The 27,610-nt window shown below is 36.5% G+C and overlaps 1 protein-coding gene across 1 annotated transcript in view; it reads left to right on the top strand.

The window, feature by feature from the left end:
- Positions 1-27,610, top strand: part of LOC148940352 (ubiquitin domain-containing protein UBFD1-like) — a 125,778-nt gene that overhangs the window by 16,047 nt on the left and 82,121 nt on the right. Inside the window, exon 2 of the mRNA XM_089106390.1 lies at positions 2,164-2,331. Coding sequence (XP_088962516.1) covers positions 2,166-2,331 — 166 coding nt within the window. The 5' untranslated portion in view covers positions 2,164-2,165. The remainder of the gene's footprint in view (positions 1-2,163; positions 2,332-27,610) is intronic.

Genomic DNA, 27,610 nt, shown 5'->3' with positions numbered 1-27,610 from the left:
TTTAATGGATAAAGGATAGTAACTAGTTGCCATGCATCTAGTATTCTCAGCATTCACATGTAGGTCAAGAGGGTTTTCCTTTACTGTGACCTCGTCAAGTAATCTTGAAGTTGCTTTTGCTTGACTCAAGCACTGCTAAGTCGTCTTCAAAGTCAATATCATTGACCTGGAATTCAGGGCTTAATCTGATGCCTCCTGTCTCTGTGTTCTGCAGGATGTAATCAACCATTATCACAATCACAAAAAGTAATAGTGATAGAACACGCCCCTGTTTTTCTCCTAAAGCAATCCGGAGGAAACTAGTTTGCCTCTGATGTCTTGATGCAACATTTGCTATTGTCATACATGGCGGTAATAATCGTCACTATTTTTTCAGGGATTCCGTAATGGATGAAAATCTTCCATAGGCTTTCACGATCTACGGAGTCGAAGGCCTTCTCAAAGTCCACAAAGATCATATAAATCTTTTAACGGCATTCTCTGCTCTCTTCAGAAATAAGTCTAATTGTGAATATAAGGTCCGTGGCTCAGCGATTTGGCCAAAAGCCATACTGTTCGTCTTGCAGGTGATGACCAAGTTGTGTTCGGATCAGGATAATATGTGAGAGCATCTTCCCAGGTATTGACAGTAAACTTATACCCCGCCAGTTGCCCGGCTCGATAGCGTCTCCTTTTTTGAACATCCTGATGAGTGTGCTGTGCTTCCAGTCTGATGGTACTTTGGCCGTTGTCCAAATCCAAGTGAAGAGTAAAGACCAAAGGCAGATACGTGATGATATTGATGCCTTTATCATCTCTGTGGATATGCAGGCCAGTCTTGGTGATTTTTCGTTTTTCAGTTTCTTTGCTGCTTCTCATATCTCACTGGAAGAAAGCGGATCCATGCTGATATTCAGGAAGAAGATCAAATGAATAAAAACCTCATTCAATCAAATGAATAAAAACAGACTAAGCAGGGACATTCAAGGGGAGTGGGTGTGGCCAAGATTTCTTTCTAGATAAATCATTTGCTTTGAACTGACCACCACCAAACCTAGGAATAGCACTAGAACCAAGTAGGGTACACATATCATTTACTTTTTTTTTTTTTTTCTTCCACTAAAGTAACTATTTAAAGGTTTTAGTGTTTGCTAATTTTAGATTTCAAACTGTAGCTGCAGCAAAAAACTTTAAAGTCGAAGTACCATATGTATATACTTGCAAATAGGGTTTTATTTTCAGCAGATCAGGTGCGTAATTTACTATGGGGCAGGGGACAACTGCCCATCCCAGACCTTTGTTCCCCCCCCACCAGACCCCAGTCTATCCCCATCCCGCCCCAGCTGAAATTTAGTCTCTTCAAACATCTTGACAAAACTAAGATAAGCCTGCATAATTCATGCATCCACAGAAACTGGTCAGTTTCCTTTAGTATATCTTTACCTTTATGGTACTTTATGGCTCATTTTTCAGTTTTCACTGCCATTCTCACTTGAATTGGTAAAGTTGGCTCCAATTTCGCCCCCCCCCCCCAGGAATTTGATGAAATTGTGCCACTGCAGCAGACCTAGTGGGAGCTTAAAATTGCAGTATAGAAATGATATGAAGATTTTTCCTGCAACTTTTACTGTTTTCCATACAGTTTGTACATCTTATGGTTTTTTATTCACCCTGCTGTGAAACACCCCTTTCTCCCTTCAAAACAAATTACTGAATCTGTGACTAAGTCAGAAACATGGTTGGAGTGAGGAAGACTGTTTGCTATTGTGTCTCTACTGCATGAAATGACTTACAGACTTGATTTTTCATTTTTTTTTTTAATTTTTTTACTTGCGTGTTTAAAATAGTAAAATCCAAATGTTGTAGAAAAAATAGGAATGTAAATTAGATAGGGGGGAATCTTAACCTGAAGTTCAAATGTTGGTTTTACCTGGAGAAACAAATGTTCTGGTCCCAGTTTTATCAGACAACCCAAAATTTCAGTTTTATTCCATCAGCAATCATTGTTTTTACTAGATTTTGCAAATTTTTTTTATTATTATCTTTTTTTAATGCAAATTTACAGCACTAATTTCCCATTGTCATTATATGGAAACTTGAACTTTAGTATCCTTTTTTTTTTTACTAGTTTCACTTTTATAATGAAGTCCCCAATTTAAAGTATTGTTATTTGCTATTTTTCAGGAATGGATGTAAAAGAAGTTGTAGACGTACCAGAGGGTATTCCAAATGGTGGAAAAGAAAGTCAGAAGTTTTCATTTGTTGCTATTCATAACAAAGTTAGACATCCCATTGAATTTGAGTCAGAAAAGACAATATTAGAATTGAAAGGTTGCCTTGAAAAACTTATTGGTATGTTTTATTTTTTGTTGTTCTTTTTTTTCTCATTATGCTTTTGAAATCTGATGTATGCTTTGTTATTTCCCAATATTTTTATCTTTTTGGCCGGAAGGGGAATATCACTTCGGTTTTGCTAAATGTCTGGTCAAAAATTACGAAAGTACCTTTTTGTGCTGATCATAGTTTAGGTCCTAAGTGGAAATTTGGAATGGAACTAAAAAAAAAATTTAGGTCCTAAGTGGAAATGTAGAATATAACTAAAAAAAAAAGGTCCTAAGGGGAAATTCGGAATGGAACTTAAAAAAAAAACACAGCTCAAATTGATTTTTCTACCTGGATATAAAACTCACACATGGAGGAATTCTCCCTCCTAGGATTCGTTTAGAGCTATTCCCTCTCATAATCAGGCCAGGATTTACGAATACGCTTGGCCTAGGAGCGCACTGTGCCAGGGGGCACAATAAATTGTCACTGAGTGACTTTTTTTTTCTTAACAAAATCTGGACTGATGTGACTTATCGTCAAAGTACCAGGTGCACTCCACCACCGAGCAAGTCACGTCTCGGTAATCACGAAGTATGCAAGTGAGCTATTGAGTTTTTATCCCAATGGTGTTGAGTCTATGATTGTAGATGAATGCTTGCCTTTGAAATCCTTCTTGGTACAAAATACTGAGAAAAGAAGCATGACTCTAACTGACGTTAGCAATGCTTTGCGTCATTTTAATGCAGTTGAAATCTATACAAACAATGGCATTGCCTTAAGAATGGTTCTTAGTGTGCCTGCTCCAAACTGCAAAGGAGAAGGGTCCGTCTCTGCACTTCATCTGGTGAAGAACTACCTAAGATCTTCAATCAGCAATGACATATTGACATCATTATTCCTGCTTACAACTGAGGGAAGGCCGACTCAAGAGATGCCGTGCAATGACATCATACATACCTTTGCACGAAAAAAAGCAAGGAGGAATAATATTTTTTTCAATATTATTTATTATTATTATTTATTTATATGTTATTATTATTATTTATTATATTATTATTTATTATTTATATATTATTATTTATTAATATTATTTATGCTGGAGGTTGTCACCTCTGGCGAAAACCAAACATCAGTCGCACAACGAAGCAACGATTTTCAACGCCCTCGTCGGCTCTGTGATGCTCTATGGAGCTGAGACGTGGCAAGCTTCAGCCGCAACCCTCAAGGCGCTTTTAATTCTCTGTTGTTTATTCGGATCTCCTATCCAAGCTCTACAGGTTATGAAAAGGCCACCCAATCTGAGAGAAAAGCGGATTTATGAAAAGAAATAAAACACTAACAACAAAACTCGAAATTTTTAAAACTTGTATCACCCTTTACAAAACCGTAAATACACAATCACTACCAGCCATCTTTACCCCCTCCCAAGGAACAAAATAGTAATGAAATAAATAAATAAAGATAAACGAAATAAATTAATTTTGAATAAATATTCACGACCTAATTGGATATTGAAGACACAAAACTAAAAATCATTCATCTACTCTATCTCCTCGTCGCCCTCCTAAAAAAAAAGAAAAAAGAAAAAATCACAATCACTGGAGAGAAAATTCGCTCAGCACGGATTAATGTTCATATGTAGACAAACAGTGTCCTTTCAGTTTACTGTAAAGTTCAGTCAATTCTAAATTTGTATTTTAAAACTATCGTGAATTTTAAGTTTTACTAAAATTCACAGATAAAGTGAGAAAAAGAATTTCAAGATGAATATTAGCTATTGTTTAAATCGGTTCTTCTGTAAAAAGCCCTCATAGACTATAAAATTCACCATAAACGAAAACATGAACAAAAAGTCGACCCAAAAAACTCAAAATGGTTGAAAATGGTATGTCGTCTGAATAGCAACAACCAGAATATATCCAGAGTTCAATGGGACAGATTTTCAACCAGATTTCCGAACTATTTTTGGATTTATTCATTTTCTTTCTCTTTTTTTAGTGAATATAGGTTTGATGTACAGCGATGATCAGTGAGTTCTATAGTTTTGCGGCTGTAACATGTATGTGGTCTTTTTCTAAACTTTAGTTTTTAATTCGTTTCGATCCTCGTTGTCGCGAGTCGTCTAAGCGCAAATGTTCTTTTTTTCACTTTCGTTTTTGACTCGTTCTGATTGCCGTTGTCGCTTATCTTCTAACTGCATATTTCTTTGTCCTTCATTTTAAACTTTCATTGTGTATTATTCAGACATTTTTTTTCCAATACCCTTTGCTTTAGCTGCTAGATATATCTAGCCTCATTTGATGGTCTAGGCCGTTTACTTTCCCTCATTGTAAACTTACGTTGCTCTGGTGGTTCTTTTGGTCTTATCACGTTCGATAGTTCAAGTGCTTGGACATAAATCTTTTCTTGCTCTAACAAAACATTATTGTTAACATTAACAATTAATAAATTTGTTTTCTGGGTCTTCCTCTACTCATCTTTTCTTCATACTTATATAAATGCTGGCTTTTGAAAAATATAGACTAATAGATCTTTCTAGACATAGCTAGATTTTGGCTACGGATGACGTCACTGAAATAAATAAGAATGATGTGAATGATTTTTAATATGACATCTTTTACGGCAGTTAAATGCATGAAGACTTCTAGTACAGGTTGTCATTGCAATACTGATGAAAAATGTGACGTCATTTAAATTAAAAATATGTCTCCAAAATTAAGGCTCCAAGCAAATATTTTCAAACTCATGACCTGTCTAGATGTTTTTTTAGGCCAAATAATTCCAGGATGCCAATTTTAAAGAAATATATATAACCGTTTTCGAGAAAAAATACATACATAAACAATTATTGCTCGTTTAAAGAGATAAAATATATATATACAATTTGAAAAAATATTTAATAGGAAAAACAAACATCTTATCCGACAGTTTCTCGAGATATGACGAGGATGAGTTCCATGGTAAATGTTTATAGTAGGGAAAATCAGTATGGCAGACAAAATAAGCATCGTATTTAAGAGGAAGTGTTGAAATGCCAAATTAAACAAAACAGTATGGTGGTAAAAAGATAATATAATTTAGCTAAAGCACGCTGACCAAACTGACCACGATTTGCAATCTTTTGAGCAGGAAAGTGTAAATGTAAAGCATAGAAATTTAGATCAATAATCTCAAAAGTGCAGAAATCTCAAAAAAATATAAAAACGCAGATTAATAATCTCAAGTATCCAATTCGATTTTTTTTTTTTAAATGAAGTCGCCCGGCCCTGTGGCCAAAGTGGCGTGGCTGTTTTTCTGTTTTTCTTTGCATGTTAGATTACTGAAGATGTGACTCTTACCAGTGTAGCATACTCCTTGGTTTGCTATGGAACTAGACACTTGCTGGTTTTGGAAATCCTTTTTTTCTTCATTAATTAAAAAAACTTTCCCAAAAATAAGTTTCAAAGAAAATTAAAGACCATTTTAAACTTAAGCTCAGCAGATACAAATATCTTTTAAAATTAAAAAACAACACGACCAGAAATCATTCTTAAAGAACAAATGAATCCCAAAACGAACATAAATTAAGTAAACGATCATAGCAAAAACATACAACAATGAATGATATAAATAAATAAATAGATCTTAAAGCGAGTAATGCTTAGATTGAATATGAGAATTAAGCTAAAAACGAAAAAAAATATTTTACTTTTGAAGCACGAATAAAACTTAAAACGAGCAGAAATTAAATAAACAATCAAGGCAAACAAACACAATAGATATTAATGTAAATGAATAAATAAAACAAATGAAACTTAAATTGAATATGCAAATCAAGCTTGAAACGAACAAAAGCCACCACAAACAAGAGTTTGGGTATGACCTCCTTCTCTCACTGTAAAAGTCTAAAACCTACTGCGTCATTGGCGCTTTACTGAAAATCAATTTTGTGGCAAATATTTTCTTTTGTACTTAATATTGAAAATGTGAACTGATGAGCTTTCAGCAATTAATATCATTATACATCAAATATTCAGTTTAATTTATTAGCTCTTTTTAAAATTGTTAAAAACGAATATAGTTTCCCTACAAACAAGTGATTGGATACTGCCTCCTTTCCTAACTGTAAATAAAAACCAAAAGCCTACTGCGTCATTGGCGCTTAACTGAAAACGGATTATATTACAATTATTTTTTTTTCCAGTTATTACAGAATTGAAAATAAGAGTAAAATTACAGTGAAATAAATTATTGAACTGATGGATTTTTCAACGATTAGTATCATTATACATTAAATATTCAATTTGATGTTGTTTATACTTTCCAAGACTCTTCAAGACGGATATAGTTTTCAGTAAAGCGCCAATGACGCAGTAGGTTTTAGACTTTTACAGTGAGAGAAGTTGGTCTCACCCAAACTCTTGTTTGTGGTGATTTATGTTTGTTTCCAGCTTTATTTGCATATTCAATTTAAGTTTCACTCGTTTTAAGATTTATTTATTAATTTATATTAATATCTATTGTATGTTTGTTTGCATTGATTGTTTATTTAATTTCTGTTCGTTTTAAGTTTCATTTATACTTCAATAGGAAAATATATTTTTTCGTTTTAAGCTTGATATTCATATTCAATTCTAAGCATTAATCGCTTTAATCATTCTATTCATCTATTCATTCATTTATATTATTACTTGTTGTATGTTTTTGCTATGATTGTTTATTTAATTTCTGTTCGTTTTGGGTTTCATTTATTCATTAATAGTAATTTTCGAAATAGTAAAAAACGAGAATTTTCAATTTCCAATCATGAGCACTCCGAAGTTTATATGAGCATACCTTCCATAATAACTCTCGGTTTCCAATCTAATGAGCCCCCTTTGAAGTTTATACGACGATCCCTTCTATATGAGGGGTCTCTGGGAAAAAAATAAATGGAGTGTGGGGGGAGGCTAGCTGCCCTCCAATCACTTTTGACTTTTAAAAAGTGAATTACAACTTTCAATTTCCAATCAAATGAGCCCTCTAGGAAGTTTGTACGAGCATCCCTTCTATAACAACCATATATGCCCCCAGGGCAGAACTTTCAACGCCTACCCCCGGACCCTGGGGGGCTGTGTCAACACCGGAGTTTTTTTTGTTATCAGAACTTTGAACTATTTTTAACAAAATGTCTATCTCAAATTTTTTATCTGATGCATTTAGGGCATGGAGGAGGGGAAGGGGCAAATTGCCCTCCGATCTCTTTTGACTCTTAAAAAGTGAACAAGAAATTTCAATTTCCAATCAAATGAACACTCTCCAAAGTTTATACGAGCATCCCTTCCATAAGAACTATTATATGCCCCTAGAGCATTACTCTTAACGCCTGCCTCCGGGCCCTGGCGGGTTCCGTTGACACAGGATTTTTTCTCATCTGACCTTTGAACTATTATTAATGAAATGGCTATTATAAAATTTTATCGGATGGGTTTGGGGAAGAAAGGGTGTGTGGGGGGGGCTAGTTGCCCTCGGATGTCTTTTGACTGTAAAAAATGAACTAGAACTTTCAATTTCCAATCAAATGAGCCCCCTCTGGAGTTTATACGAGCATCTCTTTCTTAAGAACCATATAGGCCTACGCCCCCAGGACAACACTCACAACACCTCTCCTCCGGGCCCTGGGGGGGAGTTTTTACTGTCTAATTTTTGAACAATTTCCAAAAAACTGGCTATCTCAAAATCTTTAGCGGATGGGTTTGGGGAAAAAAGAGCGTGGGGGCTAGTTGTCCTTAACTGTTTTAACTCTCCTTAACTCTAATTAACCTTCGGTCTCTTTTGACTCTTCAAAAATGAACTAGAACTTTCAATTTCCAATCAAATGAGCCCTATATGAAGTTTATACGAGCATCCCTTTCATAAGAACCATACATGCCCCTATGGCATAACTTTGAGCGCGTTGCCCTGAACCCTGGGGGGTTGTATTGACACCGGATTTTTTCTTATCTGACCTTTGAACTATTTTTAACAAAATGTCTTATCTCAAAATTTTCATAAGATGGGTTTGGGAACGAAGGCGGGGGGGGGGCTAGCTGCCCTCGGATCTCTTTTGACTATTAAAAAGTGAGCTCGAACTTTCAATTTCCAATCAAATGAGCCCATCTGAAGTTTTTACGAGCATCCCTCCAATAAGAACCATATATTCCCCCAGGGCATAACTTAGAAAACCTGCCCTCGGGCTCTGCGGGGCTGTGTCGACTCCGGAGTTTTCGTTATATGGTCTTTGAACTATTTTTAAAAAAAAGCTATCTCGAATTTCTTATCGAATGGGTTTGAGGAAAAAAGGACGTGGAGGGGGTTGGGCTAGGTGCCTTCCAATCTCTCTTGACTCTGAAAAAGTGAACTAGAACTTTTAATTTCCAATTAAATGAGTCCTCTTTGAACTTTATACGAGCATCCCTTTCATAAGACCCATATATGCCCCCAGGGCATAACTTACAACACCTACCCCTGGGCCCTGGGGGTCGTGTCGACACCGAAATTTTTGTTGTATGATCTTTGAACTATTTTATACAGAACAGCTATCTCAAAAGTTTTATTGGATGCATTTGGGAAAAGAGATGTTTTGGGAGGGTGGGAGCTGTCTACCCTCCAATATCTTTGGCCGCTTATAAAGTGAACTAGAACTCTCAATTTCCAAACAAATGAGCTTTCTCTGAAGTTTATCAGTTTATATGAGCATTCCTTCCATGAGAACCATATATGCCCCCAGGGAATAACTTATGACCCTTGCCCCTGAAGACCATAGGGGGAGTGTCCTGCTCAAACATATAATTTCCAGAACTTTCAACTATGTTGAACAAAATGGCTATATCAAAATTTTGATTGGATGTGTTTGGGTAAATGGTGGGAGTGGAAGGGGTGTCAGTGGCCTTAGAATCACTTTCGACTATTAAAAACGAACTAGCCATTTAGATTTCCAATCGAATGAGCCCTTTCCAAAGTTTCTACGACAACGCTGTCTATACAAAACCTTATAAGCCCCCAGGGCATAACTTGCAATCCTTGCCCTGAGGGCTCTGGGGGGCGGGGGTCGTCATCCTCAAAGACCTAACTTCCAGAACTTAAAACTACGTTGAATAAAATGGCTATATAAACATTTTGATTGGATGTGTTTGGGAAAAAGGTAGGCGTGAGAGGGGGGTTAGTTACCCTCCAATCACTTTCGACTATTAAAAAGGGCACTAGCTCTTGAATTTCCAATCGAATGAGCTCTTTTTGACGTTTCTTCGACAACACTTTCTATATAAACCTTATATCCTTCTAGGGAATGGCTTACAGCCCTTGCCCTGAGGGCTGTGGGGAAGTGTCCTCCTCAAAAACATAATTTCTATTCTGAAATCAACTACGCTGAACAAAATGGTTATCTCAAAATTTTGATTGTATAAATTTCGGGAAATGGTGGGCGTGGAAGGGATGTTAGCTGTCTTCCAATCACTTTTGACTTTCAGAAATTCCAAAGCTAATCCAATATCAAATAAAACGTACGCTTTTCGAATTTACTACAACGACTTCATCGATACGAAGTGCCCTGCTCTAAAGGAAAAAAATGATAAAAAATACATTGTGCCAATATCGTTCTTATATGACCCCCGAGCATAACTTAAAACCCTTCCCCTGAGGGTTGTGGGGGAGTGTCCTCCTCAAAAACATATTTTCTATCAGGAAATCAACTACGCTGAACAAAATGGCTATCTTAAAATGTTGATTGGTCGTGTTTGGGGGAATGATGGGTGTGTGAGGGGGGGCTAGTTGCCTTCCAATCATTTTTGACCCTTAAAAAGGGCGCTAGAACTCTCGATTTCAATTCGAATGAGCCCCCTTTGAAGTTTCTACGACAACCCCTTCCATATGAAGTGCCTCTGGGGAAAAAAAATTAATAATAATACATTGGAGCCGTATGGCCTTTACTATAGGCAACGATATAGCGTTGCCTCTGATAAAGGCATATTTCCTTTGCCACTAAAATACGGCGAATACCTTTTGTCTCTTTATATTTTTGTGTTGGAATATTGAAGAGATTGTTTACACTTTCCCAGTTAACTGCAGCTTATATTTTGTTTAAAAAGACATAACGACGATGTATGCTTAATTTTAAGAATACAGATACTAAATAAAAGGATATACTTTGTTTCTTTCGGCCAATCAGTAAAAATTTTGATAAAGTCAACTTATGGGTCGTACCCCCAAATCGAAAACGATGCATTAACGTAAAAAAAAAACTCATCATCACTGCTTTCTATTGGGTTCCATCTGTTAATCTCTTGTATGTAGTTTGTTTTAATAGGACGATAACCCTTAAGAGGCTACTATGGATAATTATGCTTTATTTTTTTATGAATGTACAAAGTTCAAAATAACGAAATCAAAAGTCTAAATCAGTAAAAATGGTCAAATTAGCTGTTTTGCGTTCTATGGCCAACAAAATTCCAATTTTACTTAAAATACCCTCAGTTATTTTCTCGATTCTATTCGCGGCCTTATGAATTCTGTTTATCTATATTTAGGGCACGTTCTGCGGATGAAGGGTGACAGATGGTCAAAGAATATCCTTTTCGGTCAACCGTCAAGCACTAAATGGAAAGCAGGTTGCCCGCGTTTGGGGAGGGAGAATGTCGCAAAGGACGACTTAAAGGAAATGGGAACCTCCTGGGAGGGTGTTTAAGAGGGAGGTATTGAATAGATTAGGATGGAGGAGAGCGTGTGTAGCTGTGTTAACCTCAGTTGGCTTGGTGCTGCGGTGAGTTGTTAGTAGTAGAAGTATATTTAGCGTAAAATGTGCTTCTGTTTTGAGGAATGAAATAAAGATCAAAATTCAACATAGTCAAAAACAAAAATTAAAATATTCAGTTCTACAGCACAAGATTTAGAATTAATATTAACTTGTATAAATAGTATGATAGATTGCCAAAGGTTGGGCTATTGGATACCCGTGTGAGGTAAAACGACAAGGAAGTCGTGCCCGAGTGTGGTACGTAAAGGTCATAAGAAAGGACCTAGAGGAAATTAGAACTTTTAAGGTTGTGAGGAGTGAAGCGTTGGGTAGATTGGGGTGGAGGAGGGGGTTTGCAGCTGTTTAGGCCTCAGGCAGCTTGATAATGCAGTAAGCTGTTTGTAGCTGCAGTGGTAATAGTATTGCAAATGGTAACTTAAATTACCATTTTGTTTTATATTTGTTTTGGTTGTGCAATAAGTGAATTAATGTTTGAGGTATATTTCTAGCCCGTCTCTGGGGGTTGCTATTAAGTTTTTTTTTTTTTTTTTTTTTTTTTTTTTTTTTTTTTTTTTTTTTACTATTTATATAGATGTATGTGTATGTATGTGTTTGAGGTTAGAGTTGACTTAACGAACCGAAAGGTTTTCTGGATTTTATTCTGTAAATAAAGTGATAAACACACTTTTGGAAAAACACATAAATTTGAAACAAATTCTGTTAAAAGTCGATTTTGCACTAATAATTTCTATACAAAAACGGAAGGCCTTATAACTGCCGAAGCCTCAAACAGTTTTAGGTTAATTTGTGACTTTGTGACGCGATATTTTCTGCGATGACATGCATAAGTAATCAAAAATTCGACTGCTGTGTTTTCATTACTGCCCTAATAACGGTAGTAATGTAGGAGAAGCCCAGTTATATTACCTAAAATTACTATTGGACATTAGCGCCATCTACCTTCTTGTAAGTGCGGCTACTTGGACTCTAAAGAACCACCAGATGGCATTCAAAGCTTAAAGCAGTTGAAGCAGAGGTGGAGGGGAGCAAGGGATGGTCGGGGAAATTAGCGATTGACCATAACTGTTTTGGTATCTGGATGTACACCTATACATTTTGACCCGTGCCACCCAAATGCAGGAAAAGCTCTCATGCGAATTCATTTGTCCTTTTATTGTCAGTGTTCTTAACCAATTGATCAGTGTGTTTCTGGGGCGTAATTTACTATTGGGTAGGGCGGCAAATGCCCCTCTCAGACCGCCCCCCCCCCCCGCCGCTAGCTAAAATTCAGTTTCTTCAAAAGTCTTGTCTAAGATAAGCCTGCAAAATTCAAGCATTCAAAGAAACGGGCCAGTTTTATTTAGTATTAAATAAAAAAAACAAGTTTTTTAAACTGAAAGTAAGGAGCGACATTAAAACTTAAAACGAACAGAAATTATTCCTTATATGAAAGGGGCTGTCCCCTCCTCAACGCTTCGCTCTTTACGCTAATGTTTTTTTTTTATTGTTTTAATAAATAGAGTCGTAAGAAAGAGTCAAACTTTAGCGTAAAGAGCGAGGCGTTGAGGAGGGGACAGCCCCTTTCATATACGGAATAATTTCTGTTCGTTTTAAGTTTTAATGTCGCTCCTTACTTTCAGTTTAAAAAACTTGTGTCTTCAGTTTAAATGTCTCTAAATTTGGTTATGACGTAATTTACAAATTAACTTACGTAACTAACTTCTATATTCGTATATTTTTCTTCTGGCAAAAAATACAAAGTTGCAGATTTTTGCAGATATGAGCTTGAAACCTATGTAATAGGGTTTTCTGATACGCTGAATCTGACGGTGTGATTTTTATTAAAATTCTTTCATTTATAGTTCTTTCACGTAAAAATAAAGTTGTGAGACAGAGTCCAACTTTAGCGTAAAGAGCGACAGGTTGAGGAGGGGGCAGCCCCTTTCACATACGGAATAATTTCTGTTCGTTTTAAGTTTTAATGTCGCTCCTTACCTTCAGTTAAAAAAACTTGTTTTTTTTTAATTTAATTTCTGATCGTTTTTAGTTAATGCAGCTTTTATTTTGGCTAACTGTCATTGAATAAGTAAACAAAATTTGCATAAAAATGCTAAATGGACGTCTTTACAAATTAACTTACGTAACTAACTACTATATTCGTATATTTTTCTTTTGGCCAAAAATACTAAGTTGCAGATTTTTGCAGATATGAGCATGAAACCTATGTAATAGGGTTTTCTGATACGCTCAATCTGACGGTTGGATTTTCATTAAAATTTTTTCACTTGTAGGGGATGTTTCCCCCCTCTTTAAAAAATCGGGTAAATTTTCTCAGGCTCGTAGCCTTTGATGAGTAATACTAAACTTGATAAAATTTATATATTTAGAATCAGCATTATAAACAAATTTTTTTTAAACATTTATTGACATCAAAATTCCGTTTTTAAAAGTTTCGATTACTATTGAGCCGTATCGCTTGTTTTTTTTATTGTTTTTTTTTATTACGTATATGTTATTACGTATATGAGGTTGTTCTCCCCTAAGCCAATACCACGCACTTCACATTAAAAGTTAAAAAAAAATTGATTAACAAAACCCTGAATCACAAATGCCGTTTAATTAGAATAGATAGCTCTTTTGAAAGCACTAAAAAAACTGTAGCGTAAAGAGCGAGGTATTGACTTGGGGGAGAACCCCCTCTCATACGTTATAATTTCTGTTCGTTTTAACTTCTAATCTTGCTTCTTACTTTCATTTGAAAAAACTTTTTTTTTTTTTTTATTTAATTTCTGAACATTTTTCAAATAATGCTTTGAAATCTGGCTCCCCATTCATATACTTTTCCCTTACCCCCACGTAACATCCTCCACAGAAAGATACTCCAGAGTAACCCCCTCCTATAGCCCCCCCCCCCCCCTCCAGAAAAAAAATCCTTCCTGAAAATGTCTGTATACTTCCCAATAACCAATAAATAATGCTGGCAAGTCCGGCACCTCCTTCATTGCAATTTCCCTTCCCCCATGAAAACTTCCTTCATAGACATATCCTCCAACATAACCCCCAGACCACCCCCACCCCCACCCCCACTACCAGAAAAAACCCTCCTGAAAAAGTGTGTATACTTCCAAATAACCAATACTATATGTTAACATTGGGTAAAGTTCATAACTTTTAGCCCTCCCCCTGGGGACTTCGGGGGATTAAGTCATCCTAAAAGACATATTTATCATATTTTCGACCATGATGAACAAAATGGCTATCTCAAAATTTTGATCGGGCGACTTTGGGAAAAAAATAAGCGTGGGAGGGGGCCTAGTTGCCCTCAATTTTTTTTTGGTCACTTAAAAAGGGCACTAGAGATTCTAGTTTCCGTTCCAATGAGCCCTCCCACGATATTCTAGGACCAGTGGGTCGATACAATCACCCCTGGGAAAAAAACAAACAAATAAACACGTATTCGGGATCTTTCTTCTGGCAAAAAATGCAAAATTCCACATTTTTGTAGATAGGAGCTTGAAACGTCTACAGTAGGGTTATCTAATACGCTGAATATGATGGTGTGATTTTCATTAAGGTTCTATAACTTTTAGGGGGTCTTTCCCCCCTTTTTTGAAAATCAGCCAAATTTTCTCAGGCGCGTCACTTTTAATGGGTAGCACTAAACTTGATTAATGTTATATATTTGAAATCAGCATTGAAATCTGATTCTTTTGATGTATCTATTGGTATCAAAAATCTATTTTCTAGAGTTTAGGTTACCATTGAGCCGGGTCGCTCCTTACTTACAATTCGTTACCACGAACTGTTTGATACGCGATATTATGGTGGTGTCGTCAAGACGATTTTGTACAAAACACTTAGATACAGGCATTAGCTTTCAAACAAGCCTGTAGATAGCTCTAAGATATTCAAGCCTAAGATATATCAAACAGTTCGTGGTAACGAACTGTAAGTAAGGAGCGACCCGGCTCAATAGTAACCGAAATTTTAAAAACGGAATTTTGGTAAAAATAGATGCATCAAAATAAGAAGATTTTTATGCTGATTATAAATATATAAGTTTTTATCAAGCTTAGTCCAACCCATCAAAAGTTACGAGCCTGAGAACATTTATCCTATTTTTGAAAAAAGTGGAAACACCCCCTAAAAGTCGTAGAATCCTACTGGAAATCGCACCAACGGATTCAGCATATCAGAGAACACTACTATAGAGATTTCAAGCTCCTGTCTGCACAATGTGGAATTTTGTATTTTTTGCCAGAAGAAAGATCGCGGATGCGCGTTTATTTGTTGTCCCCCACCCCCTCCAGGGGTCATCGTATCAACCCAATGGTCCTAGAATTTCCTGAGAGGGCTCATTCGAACGTAAATTAAAAGTTCTAGTGCCCCTTTTAAGTGACCACAAAATTGGAGGGCAACTAGGCCCCCTCCCACACTCATTTTTCCCAGAGTAACCGGATCAAAATTTTTAGATAGCCATTTTGTTCACCGTAGTTAAAACATCTAATAACTATGTCTTTGAGGGCGACTTAATCCCCCACAGTCCCCAGGGGAAAGGCTGCAAGTTATGAACTTTACCCATTGTTTATATGTATTATTGATTATTGATAAGTATACAGACGTTTTCAGGGGAGGATTTTTTTCTGGGGGGGGTATTGGGTTACGTGGGAGGATCTTTCCATGAAAGAATGTTTCATGGAGAAGAAAATTTCCATGAAGGGGTGCTGGGTTTCCCAGCATTATTTAAAAAACAGTCATAAATTAAATAAAAAACAAATTCTTTCAACTGAAAGTAAGGAGTAACATTAAAACTTCTTATTCCGTATATGAAAGGAACTGTCCCCTCCTCAACGCCTCGTTCTTTTCGCTAAAGTTTTACTCTGTCTCACAACTTAGTTTTTTAAAACAATAAAAACTTTTAAATTAATAAAAGCAGAGTTTGACTCTGTCTCACAACTTTATTTTTTTTAAAACAATAAAAACTTAAGCGTAAAGAGCGAGATGTTGAGGAGGCGACAGCCCCTTTCATATACGGAATAAGAAGTTTTGATGTTACTCCTTACTTTCAGTTGAAAAAAATTTGTTTTTCATTTAATTCATACTCAAGCAAAAACCATTTGAATTTTTTCAGCTAAATAGTGTGCTTGCAGTGTCCGAGTCAAACAGTTCGTGGTAACGAACTGTAAGTAAGGAGCGACCCGGCTCAAAGGTAACCGAAACTCTAGAAAACGGGTTTTTGATACCAATAGATATATCAGAAGAATCAGATTTCAATTTTGATTTCAAATATATAACTTTCATCAATTTTAGAGCTACCCATCACAAGTTACGCGCCTGATAATATTTTGCTTATTTTCGAAAAAAGTGGGATAGACCCCATAAAAGTTATATAACCTTAATTAAAATCACACAATAATATTAAACGTATAAGAGAAAAATACTGTAAAGGTTTCAAGCTCTTATCTACAAAAATGTGGAATTTTGCATTTTTTGCCAGAAGAAAGATCACGGATGCGTGTTTATTTGTTTGTTTGTTTGTTTGTTTGTTTGTTTTTTTTGTTTTTTTTGTTTTTTTTTTCCCCTGGGGTGATCGTATCGACCCAGTGGTCCTAGAATATCGTGGGAGGGCTCATTGGAACGGAAATTAAAAGTTCTAGTGCCCTTTTTAAGTGCCCAAAAAAATGGAGGGCAACCAGGCCCCCTGCCACGCTCATTTTTTCCCAAAGTCACCCGATCAAAATTTTTAGATAGTCATTTTGTTCAGCATGGTCGAAAATATGATAAATATGACTTTTAGGGTGACTTAATCCCCCGAAGTTCCCAGAGGGAGGGCTAAAAGTTATGAACTTTACCCAATGTTAACATATAGTATTGGTTATTGGGAAGTATACAGAAGTTTTCAGGAGGTTTTTTTCTGGTTGTGGGAGGGAAGGGTGGATCGGTGGTTATGTTGGAGGATCTGTTCATGATGGAAGTTTTCATGGGGGAAGGGAAATTGCCATGAAGGAGGCGCCGGACTTGCCAGCATTATTTATTGGTTATTGGGAAGTATACAACCATTTTCAGGAAGGATTTTTTCTGGAGGGGGGGCTAGAGGAGGGGGTTACTCTGGATAATATCTCCGTGGAGGATGTTTCTTTGGGGTAAGGGACATTTCTATGAAGGGGGCGCCGGATTTCCAAGCATTATTTTAGAAACATTCAGAAATTAAATTAAAAAAAATAAGTTTTTTCAACTAAAATGTAAGAAGGAATATTAGAACTTAAAACGAACAGAAATTATAACGTATGTGAGGGGGTTCTCCCCCAAGTCAATACCTCGCTCTTTACGCTACAGTTTTTTTTAGTGCTTTCAAAAGAGTTATCTATTCTTATTAAACGGCCTTTGTGATTCAGGGGTTTGTGAATCAAAATTTGTTTTAACTTTTAACGTAAAGAGCGTGGTATTGACTAAGGGGAGAACCCCTTCATATAAGTAATAACATATACGTAATAAAAAAACAATAAAAAAACAAGCGATACGGCTCAATAGTAATCGAAAATTTTAAAAACGAAATTTTGATGTCAATAAATGTATCAAAAGAATTTGTTTATAATGCTGATCATAAATATATACATTTTATTAAGTTAGTATTACTCATCAAAGGCTACGAGCCTGAGAAGATTTACTCAATTTTTGAAAGAGGGGGGACACATCCCCTACCAGTGAAAGAATTTTAATGAAAATCACACCGTCAGATTCAGCGTATCAGAAAACAATATTACATAGGTTTCAAGCTCAGATATGAATCTGCAAAAATCTGCAACTTTGTATTTTTTGCCAGAAGAAAAATATACGAATATAGAAGTTAGTTACGTAAGTTAATTTGTAAAGACATCCATTTAGCAAAAGAAAAGTAAAATTTTTATGCAAATAAAAGCTGCATTAACTAAAAAACGATCAGAAATTAAATAAAAAAAACAAGTTTTTTAAACTGAAAGTAAGGAGCGACATTAAAACTTAAAACGAACAGAAATTATTCCGTATATGAAAGGGGCTGTCCCTCCTCAACGCCTCGCTCTTTACGCTAAAGTTTGACTCTGTCTCACAACTTTATTTTTTAAAACAATAAAAAACTTTAGCGTAAAGAGCGAGGCGTTGAGGAGGGGACAGCCCCTTTCATATACGGAATAATTTCTGTTCGTTTTAAGTTTTAATGTCGCTCCTTACTTTCAGTTTAAAAAACTTGTTTTTTTTATTTAATCATAATCAGAGGCAATGCTATAGCGTTGCATATAGGCTGCATACGGCTCCATAATAAGGCACTCCAGCACAGTGTTTTATTATTATTTTTTTCCCAGAGGCACTTCATATGGAAGGGGTCGTCCCATAAACTTCAAAGGGGGCTCATTCGATTGGAAATCAAGAGTTCTAGTGCGCTATTTAAGAGTCAAAAGTGATCGGAGGGCAACTAGCCCTCCCACACCCTTTTTTTCAAATACATCCTATACAAATTTTAATATCGCCAATTTTGTTAAAAATATTCAATGATCACATAACAAAAACTCCGGTGTTGAGACAACACCCAAGGGCCCGGGGGCAGGCGTTGTAAGTTATGCCCTGGGGGCATATATGGTTCTTATGGAAGGAATGCTCCTATAAACTTCAGAGAGGGCTCATTGCATTGGAAACTGAAAGTTCTAGTTCACTTTTTAAGAGTCAAAAGATATCAGAGGGTAACCAGCCCCCTCCCCCCGCCCTTTTTCCCAAATGTATCCAATACAAATTTTGAGATAGCCATTTTGTTAAAAATAGTTTTAAGATCATATAAGAAAAACTCCGGTGTCGACACCATCTCCCCAGGGTCCGGGGGCAGGCGTTGTAAGTTATGCCCTGGGGCATCTATGGTTCTTATGAAAAGGATGCTCGTATAAACTTCAGAGAGGGCTCAATTGATTGGAAAAGGAAATTTCGAGTTCACTTTTTAAGAATCAAAAGAGATCAGGGGGCACATACCCCCCCCCCTCCACGCCCTTTTTTCCTCAAACCCATCCGATAAGAACTTTGGGATAGCTATTTTTTTAAAGATAGTTCAAAGACCATATGACGGAAAATTCTGGGGTCAACACTGCCCCCCAGGGCCTGAGGGCAGGCGTTGTAAGTTATACCCTAGGGAAATATATGGTTCTTATGGAAAGGATGCTCGTAAAAACTTCAGAGAGGGCTCATTCGATTGTAAATTGAAACTTCTAGTTCAGTTTTTTATAGTTAAAAGAGATTTGTGGGCAACTAGACTCCCCCCCCCCCCCGACGCCACTTTTTCCCCAAATGTATCTGATAAAAACTTCGAGATAGCCATTTTGTTAAAAACTGTTCAAAAGTCAGATAACAAAAACTCGGGTGTTGACACAACCCCTCAGGGCCCGGGGACAGGCGTTGTAAGTTATGCCCTTTGGACTATATGGTTCTTATGAAAGGGATGCTCGTATAAACTTCAGAGAGGGCTCATTTGATTTGAAATTAAAAGTTTGAGTTCACTTTTTAAGAGTCAAAAGAGATTCCGAGGGCAACTAGCCCCCCCCCCTCACGCCTTTTTTTTCCGAACCCATCTGATGAAAATTTTGAGATAGACATTTTGTTAAAATCGTTCAGAGGTCGGATAAGAAAAACTCCTGTGTCTATCGAACCCCCCAGGGCCGGGAGGAAGGCGTTACGGCCAGAGGCCATTTACGGTTAATATGCAGGGGTTGCTTGTAAAAATTTTATAAAAGACTAATTTGATGCGAGATAGAAAGTTCTCATTCCATTTTTAGAGTCAAGAGATTGAGGCGCAGCTAGCCCCCCCCCCCAAGCCCATCCACTGCAAATTTTGAGATATACATTTTTTTAAAATTGTTGAAAAGTTAGATAACAAAAACTCCGGTGTCGACACAACCCCCCAGGGCCTGGAAGGTAGGCGTTGTAAGTGTTGTCCTGGGGGCATATATGGCTCTTATGAAAGGGGTGCTCGTATAAACTTCAGAGAGGGCTCATTTGATTGGAAATTGAAGGTTCTAGTTCACTTTTTAAGAGTAAAAAAATATCTGAGGGCAACTAGCCCCCCCCCCCACACCCTTTTTTCCCCCAACCCATCCGATATAAATTTCGAGTGACTAATGTCAAGTGACTAATGTGACTCAAGTGACTAATGTCAGCATTTTAATGGTGGCTGACCAGTAAGATTGGGTAAGGGATTAACTACAAAAAGGCAAACAAAGAATAACTCATATACATGCAGCTGGGACAAGGCAAAAGAGATGACTCATCGCTGTGATGTCAAGAATAGTCAGACACATAATCATACTTAAGAAATCACAAAATAGTGGAAATTTTGCTGATAACAACATAGTTGTCACATAAACCCAACGCCGACATTCTGGTCCTATTCTTTCCAATATTGCAGGTTTGCTCGTTGCTTATAAACGGCGATGCATATTTTCATTTCTTTTATAATGAATGCTCTCGTAATGTGATACGACTACTCATGGGGAAAAAAGGAGGGACACATCAGTGCTACCCATGCAAAAATGAGGTTGCCTTTGTTGTTCGAGGGGAGGGGGAACTGTAACTTTTCAATTTAAGGTCTTCGATAATGGTGATTTCAATGGCGTGCATTTTTTGGATCTCTTCATTTTAAGAGATTAAAGCTTCTTTTTTGAATTCTCAAAAGGTCATCTCGTAATTACAAATTTTTTTGTATCTTAATGAAAATTAGAATTTCTGAAAAAGTGCTGCATGGGAAATACTTTTCTCTGTAAAATTTCTTTAAAAACCATTTTTTACTAAATATAGACTGCTATTGACCATGGTTTGGTCTTTACTGGGTTGCTGTTTCAAGCGTGATATTTCCTACATTTTCTGAGCAGACTTCCATTTGAAACTAAAACTCGATCATTAACTTTCTTTGCAGCAAAAATACGAAATGCATGATTAAAAGGTGGAATCTTCTATCGGATAGCAAACAATCTTTTTGTCAGTTCCAGGGATTAAGGATGATGCAAGAGACGGGAAGCGATGCGTCATAAGCCATCTTTTGTTTAAACCTCTTATGTTTAAATATTTGCTGACTTTTGTTCTATAAATGATATTTCCATACAGTTCAATTAGTTGAGCAGTGGGTGTAGTAAATTGACACCGTTCATTAATTATAATTTGGCTCGACTTCACTTAGAAAACCGTTTTGTAAACCATATATTTACTCAAGTTTTACAAATCACTTCCGTGGGATTTATGAACGACTTATGGTTAAATCGCTAAGAATATTATAAGTGAATAGCCTATAGACCAAACAATATGCCAAGTCGATTCATATATAAGAGATATGGTTCAAAATCAGGGAACAATGAGCTACTTTTTCGGTGCGGAGTGTTGCATCAATCTTATTATTTTAGACAAGTGAAGGCCCTCTCCTGCATTCTTGCCTAGCTAGAAGCATGAGTGGGGTTACCATGTATCTGATGAGGCCCTTTTCGAAAGATTCGATGAGATGGGGTTGTAGAAATGAAGTAAAAAAATGACTTAATGTAATTAATTTTTGTTTAGGACAAAGTTATGGGGAATTTGTTGTGGCAGATTTACTTGTTACGCGATATTTTTCAGAAGGTCTTACCTTCTTCAACAAGTTTTTTCCCCCTTTGCGTATTAGTAAAGCTCCATGCAAGTCAGCTAATTGTTCAACTGGCAAAGACAGCTTAATTTCCCAGTCCCAGACAGCAGTAAATTTGTTTCATCAGTCCTCTGGCCCAACACTAGCGAAAAGTACCTTTTCCATTATGGTGCTAAGGGGTGGGGGGGAGGAAGACAAAGAAAACAAATACTCGGATAATTTAGCACTTGGTATTTGCGTTCAGAATTTTCGGTTCCTTAGCAGAGTAGGTTAATCTTTCTTCCATGGAGTGTTTAGACCTCTATTCTTCCGATTCACGTTTAGTTTCTAAAGAGCTCTTCAGATACTGCTTAAAACAGTCGTCGTCTAAAACCTTCACACCGTTTTTAGTCTGGCATATAATAGTTTTTGAATCTTTACCCATTCTAGGGTTTCAGATAGCCTCATCCAATCAAAGATTTGATATTTATTAAAAGAAATACCCATTTCTCTATGTAATCGCAAGACATTACATGATTCCGTATCAATATGTTGCACTAACAGATGGCGTTACTTCCGTACTTGGGCAAAACTTGTAACAGTATTTTACAAAATGGGGTCGTGTCAAAATATTAAGACAGGAAGGTCCTTAACGTCAACGGTCCCGATATATCTGTTTGGGTGGAAAGCCAAGATATGAGACTTGACTGACTAGGATACGGGGTAGGAATATCGTACTGACATTTATCTTAATTAATAACCATTATTGGAATTAAATCTAGATGATTCTTTTGTGAGTCAAGGGAAGAAATAGCACCCCGTATTAGATACCTCATAGGAATTTTGAGTGACCAAAAGATTAAGGTTGACGCGCATGATCGTACTTGTATTAAATAGGAGTATGGACGCCCATATTTAATCTGGGAGGGAACGGTTTCGAAGCAAGAAAGATTCTGAGCCTATGTGATAGGTGGAGAGGACAAAGGCTCTTAATTGGCTTGAACCAAGCTGCTATGCAAGGGTTATCATTTTAATACACATACCTATAAATTTTTAACAGTGAGGCCCGTATATTATAAAGAGAGGGAGAGGGAGCATATCTTTCCAAACTGCAAAAAAGATGAATTATATTTTAACTGTTGTAAACTATTGGAAAACTGTCAAAAATAAACAAACTCCAGGGAGAGGACTAAATTGTCTGTAGCTGGCCTCTATATACAAAGAACTGTTTTGCTATTTTAATGTGAACAGTTGTTATTAATGTTATTTATGCAAGGCTTGTTCTAGATTTATTAAATGTATAGAATTGCTGAAAAGTTAAGAACCGGAAAATCAGTCACAACAATGATTGCTTGAGAGATTAGAGGAGATTCTCTTCTTGCACTTTAACGTCACAAATTCAATCTTGTGCATTCTTTTCAAAAAGAGTTTGTTGAGAAATCAGAAGGCTAATTGCTGATGCGTTATGCAACTTCTCACATCTTTTAGCTTCAAGTATTCATACAATCAGGGGCGTCGTTTGGGGGTGGCACGGGGGGGGGGCATTTGTCCCCCCCAATAATGTGGAGAAAAAAATATTATACATCCCATGCCCTTTGACTAACCAGATATGGACCCCTCGTTTCCCCCAATAAATATGCTGGAAATTCGCCCCTGCATACAATTAAATAAAAAAAAACAAGTTTTTTAAACTGAAAGTAAGGAGCGACATTAAAACTAAAAACGAACAGAAATTATTCCGTAAATGAAAGGGATTTTGCCCGCCACAACGCCTCGGTATTTACGATAAAGTTTGACTCTTTCTCACAAATCTATTTAAAAAAAAAAAAAAAACTTTAGCTCAAAGAGCGAGGCGTTGCGGAGGGGACAGCCCCTTTCATATACGGAATAATTTCTGTTCGTTTTAAGTTTTAATGTCGCTCCTTACTTTCAGTTTAAAAAACTTGTTTTTTTTTATTTAATTGTATGCAGGGGCGAATCTCCAGCATTTTTATTGGAGGGGCAAGAGGGGTCCATATCTGGATAGTCAAAGGGCATGGGATGTATAATATTTTTTTACCCGATTTAAAAATCGGGTAAATTTTCTCAGGCTCGTAGCCTTTGGTGAGTAATACTAAACTTAATAAACTTTATATATTTGGAATCAGCATTATAAGCTCATTCTTTTGATACATTTATTGACATCAAAATTCCGTTTTTAAAAGTTTCGATTACTATAGAGCCGTATCGCTTGTTTTTTTATTGTTTTTTTTTATTACGTAAATGTTATTACGTATATGAGGGGGTTCTCCCCTTAGTCAATACCACGCTCTTTACGTTAAAAGTTAAAAAAAAATTGGATTCACAAACCCCTGAATCACAAAGGCCGTTTAATTAGAATAGATAGATCTTTTGAAAGCACTAAAAAAAACTGTAGCGTAAAGAGCGAGGTATTGACTTGGGGAGAACCCCTCACATACGTTATAATTTCTGTTCGTTTTAAGTTCTAATGTTCCTTCTTACTTTCAGTTGAAAAACTTGTTTTTTTTATTTAATTTCTGATCGTTTTTTAAATAATGCTTGGAAATCCGGCCCTTCATAGAAATGTCCCTTACCCCAAAGAAACATCCTCCACGGAAAGATTCTCCAGAGTGACCCCCTCCTCTACCCCCCCCCCCTCCAGAAAAAAATCCTTACTGAAAATGTCTGTATTCTTCCCAATCACCAATAAATAATGCTGGCAAGTCCGGCGCCCCCTTCATGGCAATTTCCCTTCCCCCATGAAAACTTCCTTCATGGACAGATCCTCCAACATAACCCCCAACCCACCCTTCCCTCCCACTACCAGAAAAAAAACCTCCTGAAAACTTCTGTATACTTCCCAATAACAAATACTATATGTTAACATTGGGTAAAGTTCATAACTTTTAGCCCTCCCCCTGGGGACTTCGGGAGATTAAGTCATCCTAAAAGACATATTTATCATATTTTTGACCATGCTGAACAAAATGGCTATCTCAAAATTTTGATCGGGTGACTTTGGGAAAAAAATGAGCGTGGGAGGGGGCCTAGTTGCCCTCCATTTTTTTGGTCACTTAAAAAGGGCACTAGAACTTTTAATTTCCGTTCCAATGAGCCCTCCCACGATATTCTAGGACCACTGGGTCGATACGATCACCCCTGGGAAAAACTAACAAAAAAAACAAACAACTAAAAATATCGTCGTTATCGATCTCCAGGCAAAAAATGTAATATTCCCCGTTTTTGTAGGTAGAAGCCCAGAAACAACACGCTATTGTTTCCCTAACTGCCAAATATGATAGCGTGATGTTCACAGAAGCACTGTAATCTCTAAAAAGCCTTTCCCCCTTTTTTGAAAATTAGCCAAATTTTCTCAGGCGCGTAACTTTTGATGGGTAGCACTACACTTGATGAAAGTTATATATTTGAAATCAGCATTGAAATCTGATTCTTTTGATATATCTATTGGTATCAAAAACCCGTTTTCTAGAGTTTCGGTTACCATTGAGCCGGGTCTCTCCTTACTTACAGTTCGTTACCACGAACTGTTTGATATCTTTACCTTTATAATACTATATGGCTCATTTTCAGTTTCCGCTGTCATTTTTACTTGATTTGAGAAAATTGGCTACAAATTTGCCCCCTCCCTCTCTCCCTCAGAATGTTACGCCACTGATGTGTTTTATTATTTTGCTTTTAAAAAACAATAGGATAGTTTGACCTTGCCCATGATTATGATTGTTCTTTTGCGAATAATTGATCCTGATAAATGTTTCTACATACTCAAAATATCCACCCCTGTAGCATCAGATTTAGTATTGGAATTAATTTATGGGTATTATGATTCCCGTCTGTATATATATATATATATATATATATATATATATATATATATATATATATATATATATATATATATATATATATATATATATATATATATATATATATATATATATATATATATATATATATATATATATATATATATATATATATATATATATATATATATATATATATATATTTATTTAAAAAAAAAAAATATATATATATATATATATTTATTTAAAAAAATATATATATATCTGGGGGAAAAAAATAATAATAAAACATTGGAGCCGTATGGCCTTTACTATAGGCAACGCTATAGCGTTGCCTCTGATAAAGGCATATTTCCTTTGCCACTAAAATACGGCGAATACCTTTTGTCTCTTTATATTTTTGTGTTGGAATATTAAAGAGATTGTTTACACTTTCCCAGTTAACTGCAGCTTATATTTTGTTTAAATAGATATAACGACGATGTATGCTCAATTTTAAGAATACAGATACTAAATAAAAGGATATACTTTGTTTCTTTCGGCCAATCAGTAAAAATTTTGATAAAGTCAACTTATGGGTCGTACCCCCAAATCGAAAACGATGCATTAGCGTAAAAAAAAAAACCTGATCATCACTGCTTTCTATTGGGTTCCATCTGTTAATCTCTTGTATGTAGTTTGTTTTAATAGGACGATAACCCTTAAGAGGCTACTATGGATAATTATGCTTAATTTTTTTATGAATGTACAAAGTTCAAAATAACGAAATCAAAAGTCTAAATTAGTAAAAATGGTCAAATTAGCTGTTTTGCGTTGTATGGCCAACAAAATTCCAATTTTACTTAAAATACCCTCAGTTATTTTCTCGGTTCTATTCGCGGCCTTATGAATTCTGTTTATCTATATTTAGGGCACGTTCTGCGGATGAAGGGTGACAGATGGTCAAAGAATATCCTTTTCGGTCAACCGTCAAGCACTAAATGGAAAGCAGGTTGCCTGCGTTTGGGGAAGGAGGATGTCGCAAAGGACGACTTAAAGGAAATGGGAACCTCCTGGGAGGGTGTTAAGAGGGAGGTATTGAATAGATTAGGATGGAGGAGAGCGTGTGTAGCTGTGTTAACCTCAGTTGGCTTGGTGCTGCGGTGAGTTGTTAGTAGTAGAAGTATGTTTAGCGTAAAATGTGCTTCTGTTTTGAGGAATGAAATAAAGATTAACATAGTCAAATTCAACATAGTCAAAAACAAAAATTAAAATATTCAGTTCTACAGCACAAGATTTAGAATTAATATTAACTTGTATAAATAGTATGATAGATTGCCAAAGGTTGGGCTATTGGACACCCGTGTGAGGTAAAACGACAAGGAGGTCGTACCCGAGTGTGGTGGAAGGAAATTCTGATCTAGGTGCTGGTGTCGGGGGTATGTAAATGTCTGATGATGATCGTGTATTCAGACTATAAATTTGTGATGTTAGCGTGAATAAACCTTTGAATGGTGATGATAGTGTTCCTGAAAAATATTTGAAATGAAAACGGTGGAAGATAATCTGTAAAGTGATGCCATTGGTAGTCTATTCGGTGCTGGGCCTAAAAATTATTGCACTTTTTTTGTGAAGGGAGTTTAGTCTCTGTAAATGTGTTTTGAAAAATATTGAATGTGAGGCTTAATAAGTGCATTATAAATCAGTATTTTTTAGAGAATGGGTAATTGAGTTTTCTCAAGATTCCAAGGTTCCTTGACAGCTTCATCTCGACACTTGCTATGTGGTGTCTGAACGAGAGGTTTTGTCAACTAAAGCCTCTAGGTATCGAAAGTGTCCTTTTCCTGGTCTTGTGTTACGTCCACGAGAGTTTTCAACGCCAATCACATCAGGAGCCAGCGAATCTATACGAAAAAAATATAACACACGGTTTGTCAACGTTGATGACTAGACGATTTGCGTCCATCCACAGGTCCTGGTTCTTCAATTTATCTTGTAACTTCATTTTGAGTGACTAGATGTACCATTCAGAGCTGGCCATAAGCGAATTATGCGCAAATGCCGGTAGTTCGCTTCGGCTTCTACTATGCACCCCGGTGTCGTTTGTGGGGGACACGGTTTGCAGCAATAGGGGCTTCGACTTGTAGGAGTCAGTAGATGCTGAAGGTCAAT

The sequence above is a fragment of the Artemia sp. Qi Xiang Cuo genome, chromosome 20, assembly GCF_049724085.1.
Source record: "Artemia sp. Qi Xiang Cuo chromosome 20, ASM4972408v1, whole genome shotgun sequence".
NCBI lineage: Eukaryota > Metazoa > Arthropoda > Branchiopoda > Anostraca > Artemiidae > Artemia > Artemia sp. Qi Xiang Cuo.
The sequence above is the reverse complement of the archived record's forward strand: the minus strand, read 5'-3'. Positions and strand labels throughout refer to the sequence as shown.